Genomic DNA, 12,411 nt, shown 5'->3' on the forward strand with positions numbered 1-12,411 from the left:
TTCTAAACTAAATTTACTATTAGAAACTGCAAAAATAAATGTAGGGTTATGATGGAATAAAAAAGTTCTGAGCAAACAAACTTTAGGAACACCTGTATAGTATTGTTCCCGCAGACCGATTCAACTCATAAATTGCCTAACGATTTTACATCACATTGATTTATACTGTACCAAATTTCAGCGCTTTACTGTAAATAGTGTTTAAGATATTTGGAAAAATGTGTTAAAATTTCTTAACTTCGATGGCCTGTATCTTTGAAATTTGAAGAATTTTACTAATTTTTTTTACATGAATCGTTATCATTTTCACTCTAGAATATGTGGTTAAATTTGTTCCCCGAGTCACCGAAACACCCTGTATATTATATATTATCTTGCTGGTGCGATTACTATTAGGTCGTATTTGAGCGAAAAATAGAGTGTAGATAATGCTGTCTGTTTTAGTGGTAACTCTAGATATATTTTGAAGAAGGTCGAGGACATGCAGCACCCCAGCCTGAGACCTTTAGTGATGTGGAAGCCATTCGACAGTTTCTGCCCATCTTGATTTTAGCTGTTCTTGTTGGTATACATTTCTTACTGCTTTTATTATGGTCGTCTCCTTTGCTGCCATATCTTTAGCCCTATTTTGTTTTCGAGGATCTTATCATATACATCATATAGCGTGACCGTCAATGCTATGTCTTCGTAATTGTCGCAGTTTTTTCTGTTTCCCGTTCTATGTATAGTTTATGTATAAAGGCTGCATTCAATTCTTCTGGATAGTTTACCGTTAAGGTAGTTCTAAATACGTCCTTTATGGTCATTCTGATGCGGACACCATTACAAAACTACTTTCTTCCTTCTCTTGTTCTTTCTCTTGTTTTCAGGAAGTTCGATTTATCTTTTACTGCTTAAAGTAGGCGTCCCAATTTATACCATCTGGTCTCACATAGTCATGTCATCGTATATTTTTAGAGTAAATAAATTGAATGAAAAGCTTTATAAACACTCACCTTTGAAAAATAACTAATGAATAAATCATTGCTGTACTTATCCGGTGTACCTAAGAGATCAAAGCACCTACGTACGTACTATTAGCAAGTAACGAAAAAGGTGACCAAGTGGAGTCAGTTCAACACCAACACCAGTTCAAATTGGGAAGCTCAAAAATTCCGTCTTGCCGCTGAGATTGGCAATACAATGGATAAACTACCGTACTCTAACAACAGGACCAATCACCAAAAAGCATCAAATTTAAAGTTGTCAAGCAAAAACAAAACGCGTCAAGAATCATCAAATACTTTGAAGCTATGTTCCTTAGTAAGCATAAGCTACAAGAACACCTAAAGTCCAGCTGTGTTAATTCCGGGAAAATCATAACTATGTTGTCTCACATTATGGTAGAATTAAGTCAAGAAAATGCAAACTGATGATAGGAATATCTATCTATGCATGTAATTACCACAGAGCTGCGAGGTATAGGCTCACAAAATGTCCTGGGACAGCTAGAAATAGGTAATCTCGTTCAAAGGATAAGTCAAGTACATTGGTTTCTCCAAAGACAAGATTTTTCAGGATGTGGAATAGATGTAATTATTTTATGTTTTGTCTCATTATGCAACGTTAACTTTTGATTCCATGTCACATCTGCCAGAACTACACTTGTAAAAAATATCATCGCTAACACCATAATTTTGAACTAAATACTAAATTCAGTTCTTCACAACACACTTTTATGTTTCTTTTCAGGCGTCGCACCATATTTACCATAAGTTTTTAGCGTACTTGCTTTTCACATCAATTGTAGCTCAAAGCTTTATTCTTTTCCGGAATTGTTTCTACTTTATCTAAATCCTATGTATTTAACTACTTGTTTATTTAGTATTAGATGGAATCCGATATTGTAGTATTCTTTGTAATTTCCTATAAAAGTGTCAAAGATTTTCCAAAACTAAAACTAATAAGGACTTTCATAAAATGATACTTTTGAATATCTAATATCTCTCAGTATTTCTAAAGCAATTAACTTCGACAACTTTTCTAGCCTATAAAGTCTCTAGACTATAAAGAGTGAATCATCATGTTTTGAAAACATTAAGTACTAAAATCATAGACGTTCGATTTTAGTTTGTTTCGAGTTGATGATAGATCGAGTAGTGCGAACACCAGTACGATTTAGATGATATATTTTTGTACTTTACAACCAAAAAGCATTCACTGTTCGTCGTTTACTAAAGCTAGACCCAGCTATTGTTAAATTGCTTTCACGCGCTGTTTATTGTAAGTATGAAATGCAAATAAATTTTCAACACATAAATTTTCCCTAAACAAAAGTTTAAATATTATAATTTTAAATAAAATCTGTATTTATTTTGTTTTTAGTTTTCCTTTTTAATACATTTACACAAAACTCAAATAATTACTTCATTTTAAAACTATTAAAAAACTTTCTATTTTCATGAAGTCTTTTTTTCTTTAGTTTTTTACGACCGGATGTATACATATTCAATTACTAATTAAAATAAATTATTTTATTTTCACTAGCACTTCAAGGACGTAAATTTTTTAAAACCACTCTTTTTTTTATAGATTTTACGTGCGTAGCTTTACATACAAAATTCGACTTTAAGCGCACTTTACGAAATTACATTTCCCTCGTCGTCCTCTGCCTATCATTAAATTTTTTATGAGTTTCCGGTTCTACTGAAACATAAATATTTACTCGTTTCGACAAACCCAAATGGTCTTTATCACAAACCCTACTGTTATACGCAAAGTGAAGTCTACATCATTAAATAATCATTTTACCACACAAAACCAAACCTTCGCCCTTTTATAAAATACATTTTTTATGAACCAGCGTAATTTATTTTCTCGCTACAACTCCTTATTATTAGAGATTTCATTTGATTTATTCAATATATTCCATCGTTCATTGAGCAAATCTTTAGAAACGGTCTGTTGATGAAGCGTAGAAAAAAAATTGGATCTCAAACAAATTATTGTAGTATAAAAAAGTTTGTTAGAGAGAGAGGAACGTGACAATTTGTTTAAAAAAAGCCGATTTATTTGTTTTGACCAAGGACGAGATAACAAACGTAATTAGGTTCGCAAATGAAGCGTTCGTAGAAATCGAAGCTTATTTCACACAGTTTTTAGTTTGAAATAAAAGAAAGATGATTGAACGAGAATGAAATTGATCAAAAGGATATCTAGCCTCGCAAAAATTGATGTGGTAAGTAAAAAGACCTTGATTGTTTTTAATTCAATAATTGCTATCTGCTATCGAGAAAACGTAATTCCCTCGTTAATACTAAAAATACGTTTCGTAGCAGCTAATTGGATAGTTGAAAATTTATTTGGATTTTACCAATAAAATAATATGGTTGTTAAATTTAATATCGAAACTTTTGGACATCTCTTTGATATTTGAAGCGAATTTTATAATAATTTAAAATTAAACTTCTATAAATAAATTTTGATCATCGTTTTATTAAAGGTTTTATTGGTTACATTTAGCGAAGTAATTAATTTTAAAAATAGAGTGATTTTATGATCGATAAAAACGGCAAACAAGACATTGCAAGCACATAAATATTTTGCTATAATTACGTGTCAAACTTTCTGGATGGTTAATTATTACAGATAAATTCAATTACAAAATTTATAAATTAATTTATCGCGCATAACATTCACTAAATTAATCGAAATAATTCAATTTCAATTTAAAATCAATCAAATTTCATTTTGAGCGCTAAATTCAAAAAACAATTCTATTTTAGTTTAAATTGTGAATAGAAAGTTTAATTAATAAGAGTTTCCATTTAAAATTAGTACAAATTTATCAAAATAACAAATCATCATAATTAACGAAAACTACCTATTAAAAATTTGCTGGGAACTTTAATTAAAAATCGTTGAAAATGAACTAATATTGAAACTGCTGTTCAGAATTTATCAGTTTTTACAGTTTTTTTTAACAAAGTCGACAGCGAAAATTTATTTGTTTGTTAAATTATCTCGAAATGAAATTTACCTAATTTTTTCTGTAATAATACTGGAAAATACGTTGACAATTTTGTTTAAAACTTCCAAATTCGTCTAAAACTGAATAAATTAGCCCCTTTAACAATTTTTAATTGGATTATTAATCCCCAGGTTTTTATCGTTTATCTTAAAACAAATTGCTTTAACTTTAATTAGAGATATAAATTGCCAATAAATTAATAGCCTTTCACAAAAGTTAGACGATGTTTTTAATATTTTACCAACTTCAAGTATTAAAAAAAGTTACGATAAAAATAAATAAACTAGATATGATTAAAACCTCTTCCTTATTACAATGTCAACTCTTTCACTGCTCTAGACGGATGTATTGACAAAATATTCATTATTACTTCATTATATCAAAATTACAGTTTACAAGACACACACACATTTGAAATAAAAATGTCAAAAAAGTATTACACCGACGACAAATTTTATAAAATATGTATGGAAAGTGGCAGTGAGAGTGAAGATTGTCCACAAACGATGTTAACATCATCGTTCTCTATTTACAGAACTCACTATTTCTGCAAATAACGTCAGAAATTGAACAACAGAAAGCGATTCAGATGACGATGAAGAGTCGATACAAAACAAAGACAGCAGAAAAAAATTTCGATGGAACAAGAAGGATTTTGTGTCACTCCTAAATTATTTTACTTACATCAATTTAGAATGTTGAAGAGAGTAATCGGTATTTTACATACATTCAGAATAATTCTATCGACTACAACGATGGACAGATATAAATGAATAACTTGATATAGTTTTTGCCTTGAGTATACCTACCTGACATAAGTCTCACATCAAAAAAAAACTTAAAACAGAAGATTATTGGTCGCGTGATCCATTAATTACCACATCGATATTTGGATAAATAAGTTAATTTTATTTGTAAAATAAAAAAAAAACATTGCTCACTATAAAATCATGCTCAAGAACATTTTTACCCATATTCTCGAATTATGCACAGACCATCTTATGCTGTGAAAGACTTTCCAAAAGTCACTGATTTTAGAAATATCTTTTACTTTATGCGATTTTGTATACTTTGGTTCCCTCTAAAGTTAGCAATAAGGATCATTAATATGGAAAGTCTGGGAATATAGTTTTATATTATATCTAAATTCTGGATATCGGCATAGCTTATCTCTGAAACTACAAGATATAGAAAAAAGTAGCTACGCATCATGATCTCGTTCTTCAAAAAACTGCTAGTTCCAAAAGCATCGAACAGCTATCGTATTTTATTTTCACCCTATCCACAAACTGTATCAAACTTTACAATGAATTTCGAAAACTATGAAAAATTAACCTTACCAAACATTCTTTTCCGGGATGATTGACAGGCAAAAACAAAACTGGCCTATCCTAACATTCCTTCACGCTCTAATTGGGGTACAAAAGAAAATCGACATTCCTCCACGCTGTAATTGGGATTCAAAACAAAACTGACCCATCCTAACATTACGCAATATTTTTGTCAGAGTTGATTTACATTTCTAAACAAAACTAACCTAACTCAACTTTAAATCTTGCTATGTTAAACACATTATTTGATATTTTGCTGAAACTGTGTAGAATAGGCAAAATAAATTAGATGCGTCGACTTAGAGTGGTAGAAATGCGAAATTTTTCTGTCACGGTGATTTATTGCCACACAATTTCACTGCAAAGATTTCACCCATGCACTATGGGTATTATATTAAAAGATAAAGCGTAGGAGAGCTTTATCATAAAGATACAAATATACTGTGTGAAAATTTGCCCTAAAAATTCGTTTGGAAGCGTTTAATAGAACTTGTCAAGATTAAATTTAACAAGGATGTAAATTCATAGGTTTTGATATTGCATTTGGATCATGTTAGATGATGTTCAATTTAGACAGTTCAAGAAACTAAAGAAATTGTATTTATTTATTACAAGTGCTTGCACGAGATGCATTTTTTTAATATACTGATAACCTTTTATAACTTCTATGACTAATTGTAAGAAGATATAGTGAAATTAGAATCCAAAATTTTAAATCTATAATTGATTGGTGTATGTCAATCTGAGTTCCTCCGAACTCCAGAGTCATTATTAAATTTGTTCCAAAAAAATACTCAAAGTAACCATATTTTAAAATTAATTCATTTAAATTTAATAAAGTTAGTCCGGCTCTGTTCACATCGTATAATATTTACATGTCTCTTTTCATTTAATTTTTATACAACAATAATTTCGGCAACAAAAAATGCCATTCTTTACCTATTCAAAACGCAGCGCTTTATTATTTATTATTGTTTGTATGGTAATGCAGATAAAAACGGTAATAGTCGCAATGTTGAAAATGTTTCGGCTGCTGATAAGACGTCAGTTCGAGGTTGATATTATAACCGTAGTTTATACTCAAACATCGTACGTTCAACTTTTCGGTTCTTTCGATTATTACTCTCGAATTCGATTCGTCAGGAATAAAATAGTATGTGCGCCTGCTTATTATTACCGTGTACTTATTTCCTCGCAACCAAAAGTTATGAAACGAAGGTATTCGAGTTATTTTGTAAAAAAAATACTTAAAATTAATAAAGAAAAAAAGTGACGTGATGTTTTTTAACTTTTTTACTATCTCTTTTTTACCACTATCTCTCGTATACATATAATAATTATAATTATGTATAAACGAGTTACTGGAAAAGTTTTGTGACTAGTGAAAAGGTTAAAATTGATTAGATTTTTTTTAAATGTTATTATTTAAAAATTAAAAATAAAAAAGGTGCTTGTTATTAATGTTGAGTTTTTATCACTATCTTTTATTGGCTGCTTATATTTACGTGTGTAAGATGTAAGATTTTATTATTATTATTATTAATGAAAGAGGAGTACGACGCATGACGCCGTTTTGATTGTTTGAGGTTTTCTTTTTTTGGTTGTTTTTGTTTTTCTTTTTTTTTCTGCAGGCGTCCGAGGAACATTTTAACACCTACCCGAATGTGCGCACCATCACTGTAAAAAAGGTAAAAGAACCCCCCAAATTTATCAAAATGTGTAAATACACTCCTATTAAATAATAATATAAGTTTTAAATTTCCAAAAGAAACACGCCAAAAACAAGCTTTTTTAGAAAATTAGAGCCATCACACACAAACACCAATTTACACCAATAAAATTATCAATAATAAGTTAAATAAATGCAAAATATGGATCAAATTCGTTACCTTAATGATTCTTTCTTTCTGTTCTGTATGCAAAGGGCCCACAAGGCTTGGGGATAATGATAATAGAGGGAAAGCACACAGATGTAGGACAAGGGATTTTCATTTCGGATATTCAGGAAGGTAGTTCAGCCGAAAAGGTAAGATTATTAAAAGAAATGGATGAATAAAAAACAAGTTTACTAATTTTGGTGAAACAAATTGGATTGTTTTTAACAATTTTTTTACTTGGAGAATCGATATCTTTGCTTCAATTCCGGGAATGAAATTGTGTATTGCAGTTTATGCGTTATAGTTAGGGTTAGTTTAATAAAAACAATTTATGGCAAAATGATATCAAGTGGTATTTCCTCCTGACAGCTATAATTAGCAATTCAACATATATAACATTGTACACAGCTTATTACTTTTACTGGTTTTGACCCATTCAAAAACTTTACACATAAATACACAAGTATAAAGTTTCATATACAACAGCTATGCAAACAGCTGTATTTCACATAAACTATCTTCATATTCCAAAATAGAAAGTCTACGAGAAATCTTGTAACTTAAGTATTTCTCTAAAATAGTAGGCAACAATCTTTCTTTCGATTTCATTCTGCTCTCTAAAAGTCTACAGATATGATTTCTTCGTTATGTATGCTTTATTATAAACTCCTGCTTGGAGTCTGATATTTAACTAATAAAAAAAAAGTTATGAATTCATTTTTCAAAAATCAAAAATCTCTATGAACTCATCAATCATCGACCTACACGTACAAATGTGCTTATAATATTTCGAAAACCAATCCTGGTTTCTCAGAAACCACAATTACACCTTTGATGTAATTATTGAAATCCTTGGTGAAGTCGACGTCTGAGAAAATACTGTTTTGACCATATTAGATTTGACTAGTGCTTTTTATCGAATCTAATTGATGCAATTAACCATTAGCAACGTTAAGGGACGATCCTAAAGAACGATAAAATATCGAAATCTGACATTGCCTACCAACTAGTACAAAAAGTACCTTTACACAGAACATCTAATATGTTATTGCCTAAAATGAATATGTCTAATCTCTCTCTCTCTACATATATCTTTCTCCCCCTCAGCAATTATCCAAAATAATATCTAACACCATCGAAAATTTTTGAATTTAGCTAAAACTACCACCGTCAACATCTATTAGTCCTTACTCTCCTAATGACAACAAACCAAGTGAGTTAGTTGATTAATTGAGCGTTTCCAGAAACAACAATGCAGTATCTCATTATCAAGTCAAGACTCCAGTGTGATATTACCAAGTTAATTTCGAAGTACGTATTCATCCCGGTATCGGATTTATCAAGAAATCAGCCATCAAACATACTGTTTCCAACATTCATGCAACATTCTGGAAAAAGATTGTAATCATTTCTTCTCAGATCTCAAGATAATAAATGGATTCGCCCTGCTATCTTCCACTATGGGCAATGAGCCACTCAGCAATTTTTTTTCCCTCAACTTTGAACACGACAAAATACTTACTTCCTAAGTGGTCGAGGTTCTTAGGTACTCGACGATAAATTTTACTTTGAAGTATTCCACGAGGAACACCTTTCTGGCAGCTTCTCTAATTTTCGTATTATTTTTTATTGCATACATAGGTTGCGCTATTTTATATTCATGATATTGCAATATAGGCTTCGGAAAAATAAAAAATAATAATCTACAGATTATACAGTTAATAATACAATAAAATTCATTTTCTTTACCAATCATGTCAATTTATTTCTACCAATACTCAGCCGTAGATAACAACACATCTATTGAGATGGCCGACTATTAGTATTTGTTGAAACAATATTTGCAATGTACATTTAAACCTAAACTAATACCCATATTACACAAATAATCCTTATCTTTTTATGGATTATGGCACGTGAATAATAATATTGCACATACAATAAAGATGTTATTGAAAACATAATGAAATCATTACCTGGATGTCAACACTGATCGATGAAGAAAGAAATAGCAGACATTACATTCATACAGCCAAATGGACACTAATTAGTTTTAATTTAAGTTTATAAGATTTTTAACTTCTCAAGACCGTCCAAGAAAAACAATGAACTTCAACAGTGCCAAACATAATTTACTCAATTTTTGTTCTGTTTTTTCCCTTTTGTACATTCAACCAAAATTAAAGAACAATACCGTACTTTGCAGTGAACAGTACTTGGGGAGGCGTTATATTATTATTGCTCCATTAGCATGAGAGCATGAGGCTAATGGAACACTGGGATGGGATATGTTTCAAGTACATTCGAAAAAGTATTCCAATATTGAGTACTGAACAGGCTAAAGGTGGTAAAATAATGCAAATTTCAATAATTGCATGCCAGTTGTTGAAAAAAGTCTATGTGGAATGAGTTTGGCAAATAAAAAATCATTATGCTAGATTTTCTTCCTCTTTCCTCCATCTTAATTTACCCACTCAAAACATTTTCCTGAATATCTGTGATCTGCATCGTTAACTGTCTTTGAGATAATTATCTTCGTCAACTTCAGTTATCGCATCAATTTTCCAGTGACTTCCTTTAGTGGAAACGTCCTTAGTACTCAAATCTCATTTAATTGTTAATGGTAAACAAACCCATTATCATCAGCAAAGCAGTTAACTTTGAGTTCCTCAATTCAAGTATCTATATAACCCTCCACGTTCTTCTTATTACGTATAATGTTATAAAGTTCACATATTACTTTGTTGGAATTCTTGTGGAATACAATGATATGTTGGAATTATACTGTAAAGATCATTCGACTTTTTCAAACGTTTTTTAATTTGACTAAAACATGCAGCGCTTTGAACTTCCATAAGATATCAAAGTCTTAAGAAATTGATAGTTCATAGAGATCAAAAAATATCACAATTTTGTACATCTTATGATGGGAAAGGTATCGATGTAAAAGTAAAAATAAACACCTTCGGTGTATATGTTTCAAAAATTATGTAAACTTGCAATATACATTTATTTTTATTTATTTTTTTTGTTTTCGTTTTCTTTGACCATTTAAAGGCAGGACTTGAAATTGGTGAAATGATCCTGGCGGTGAATAAAGAGCCACTTCTCGGGTCAAACTACGATAACGTAAGTATAATAATCAAAATTTATTATTAGTTTATTTATTTATTTCTAATTTATTTAGTTATTATTTAACTGTTTATTTTATTGATCATGTTTTGTGTGTGGTGCTGTTGTAAACGTCGCATGATTGGCGAAGCGAGAATTTGTTAGCCGCACGTGAATGTTCTCGGTGTGATAACGCCTCGGAGTTTGTTTACCATTAGATCGAGTCCATTATCTGATGATCTGGTTGCTTTTTATTGACCCAAACGAAAAGTGAACTCGATTAATAATCCACGTCAGATTCTATCTTTCGATAAAAGTAGAAAAAAAATTTAAGTAAGGTCAACATTGAAACTAAAGCGAAAAAGAAATATTTCTGAATATAAATAAATAATTATTGTTATATATGATTGGTTCTTATAATTAAATAAATTTCCCTCGCCATTTTTTTTTATTATCTGACTCTCAATTTGATAAAAAGATAACGTGTGCAAACATAGATATTAGTAGCCTCATCCAAATTGTACATAATATAGCCTATTCGCGCTATGCAGGTTAGAAAAACTCACCATATACAAAATAGTTTTAATAGATTAGAATTTTTTGAATAGAAATCTTTTTTTATTTAAATCTTTTATCCTATAAAATAATTGTTTAATTAATTAAAATTTCTTAGGCTGCCACGTTATTAAAAAGAACGGAAGGATTGGTTACATTGATAGTTTCCAATCCAACGAAGAAACCAACAACGCCTGACGGTGCCGTGGCTAATGATGTCGGTGCCAATGTTCCTAACAGTTTAACAGCTAACAACGTTTCTGCAAAATCAGCTTTAAAACCTTCAGCTACACCTTCCAGACCTACAACACCTGTACCGGGTAAATATAAAATAATTATTCAGAATGTTTTCAAAAAACTTTTTAAGTTTTATGAGTTACGAAGATTTATGAGTTACTTCGTGGCTTTTTTGCAGAAGTTCATGCCGATCCAACAACTTGCCCTATTATACCAGGTAAAGATACCCAGGTGGAAATAACGACTGAAAACAAGGTTTTGGGGATATTCTTTATTGGAGGAAAAGACACACCAACGCCGGTAATTTATATTTTGATTAAGATTCTAATTAATTTAGTCTCATATCAGAATACTTTGATTCTTATTTCCTTTTAATAATTTGTTATGTCTAAACATACATATAAGTTTAATTATTGAAAGATTACTTGCAATTAATTGACTAATTGGAAATATCACATAATTATTAACAGTGTTGCAAATCGTCATAATAATCATTTACGATTAAGAAAGAAATGTTTTTTTATTGATTTTTTTATTTCAGGAAGGAATTATTATTGTCGAAGTTTATGGAGGTGGTGTGGCTGAAAAAGATGGAAGATTGCAACCGGGTGATCAAATCATGGAAGTTAACGGGACACCTCTTAAAGACGTTACGCATACAACAGCGTCACAAGCATTAAGACAGACACTGCCAAAAGTAAGTCAATGTTATAATCTTTCTTTTTCTTTTTCCTCAACTGAGTAGTTGACTGTTAGCTATTTCTCCATCTCTTTGGTGATCTGGTGATCTCTTTGTGCCAGAACCTATTGGTTTCTGACGTCGGAGTTCTTCATTCTATCCCATCTGGTCTTCATTTTTGCTACTCTTAACATGCACTTAATTTTGTTTGTCTCTCATAATTGCCGACGCTTATAGATCTGAATCCTCTTGCTTTTGCAGAATCGTGAGTACTTGAGAAGTGTACAGGGTGTCCAAATTTCGATGGGTTTGCAGGGTATCTCAGTTATTATGAAAGATAGAAAGTTGCGGGTTTCGCGAACCTGAGCTACTTTTTTGTGAAACTTAGAATGGCGCAAACCAAATTTTCATAGTCCTCTTCGTTTTTGATATACAAGGTGTGTTTCAAAATTTACGATTTTCAGACACCTCCTGTATCTCGGCTATCCGGAAATGTAAAAACGGGTTCTAATAGATTTTTTCACGTAGAATCCAATGCTGCACGTAGAATTTTTCTAGTCATCACGGTTTATGAGTTATAAAGAGTTAAGTATTTTAGAAGTTGAGTATTTA

The 12,411-nt window shown here is 30.8% G+C and overlaps 1 protein-coding gene across 6 annotated transcripts in view; it reads left to right on the forward strand.

The window, feature by feature from the left end:
- LOC111423805 (multiple PDZ domain protein-like) overlaps nucleotides 1–12,411 on the forward strand; it is a 96,942-nt gene that overhangs the window by 81,248 nt on the left and 3,283 nt on the right. For 4 of the 6 annotated variants that reach the window (XM_071197162.1, XM_071197163.1, XM_023057168.2 and 1 more), the window contains exons 21-26: nucleotides 6,972–7,028; nucleotides 7,265–7,366; nucleotides 10,275–10,346; nucleotides 11,002–11,203; nucleotides 11,299–11,420; nucleotides 11,662–11,817. In XM_071197162.1, the coding sequence (XP_071053263.1) occupies nucleotides 6,972–7,028; nucleotides 7,265–7,366; nucleotides 10,275–10,346; nucleotides 11,002–11,203; nucleotides 11,299–11,420; nucleotides 11,662–11,817 (711 nt within the window). The remainder of the gene's footprint in view (nucleotides 1–6,971; nucleotides 7,029–7,264; nucleotides 7,367–10,274; nucleotides 10,347–11,001; nucleotides 11,204–11,298; nucleotides 11,421–11,661; nucleotides 11,818–12,411) is intronic. The other 2 variants (XM_071197164.1, XM_071197165.1) reach the window with 2 other exon arrangements.

The sequence above is a fragment of the Onthophagus taurus genome, chromosome 7 (assembly GCF_036711975.1).
Source record: "Onthophagus taurus isolate NC chromosome 7, IU_Otau_3.0, whole genome shotgun sequence".
Taxonomy (NCBI): domain Eukaryota; kingdom Metazoa; phylum Arthropoda; class Insecta; order Coleoptera; family Scarabaeidae; genus Onthophagus; species Onthophagus taurus.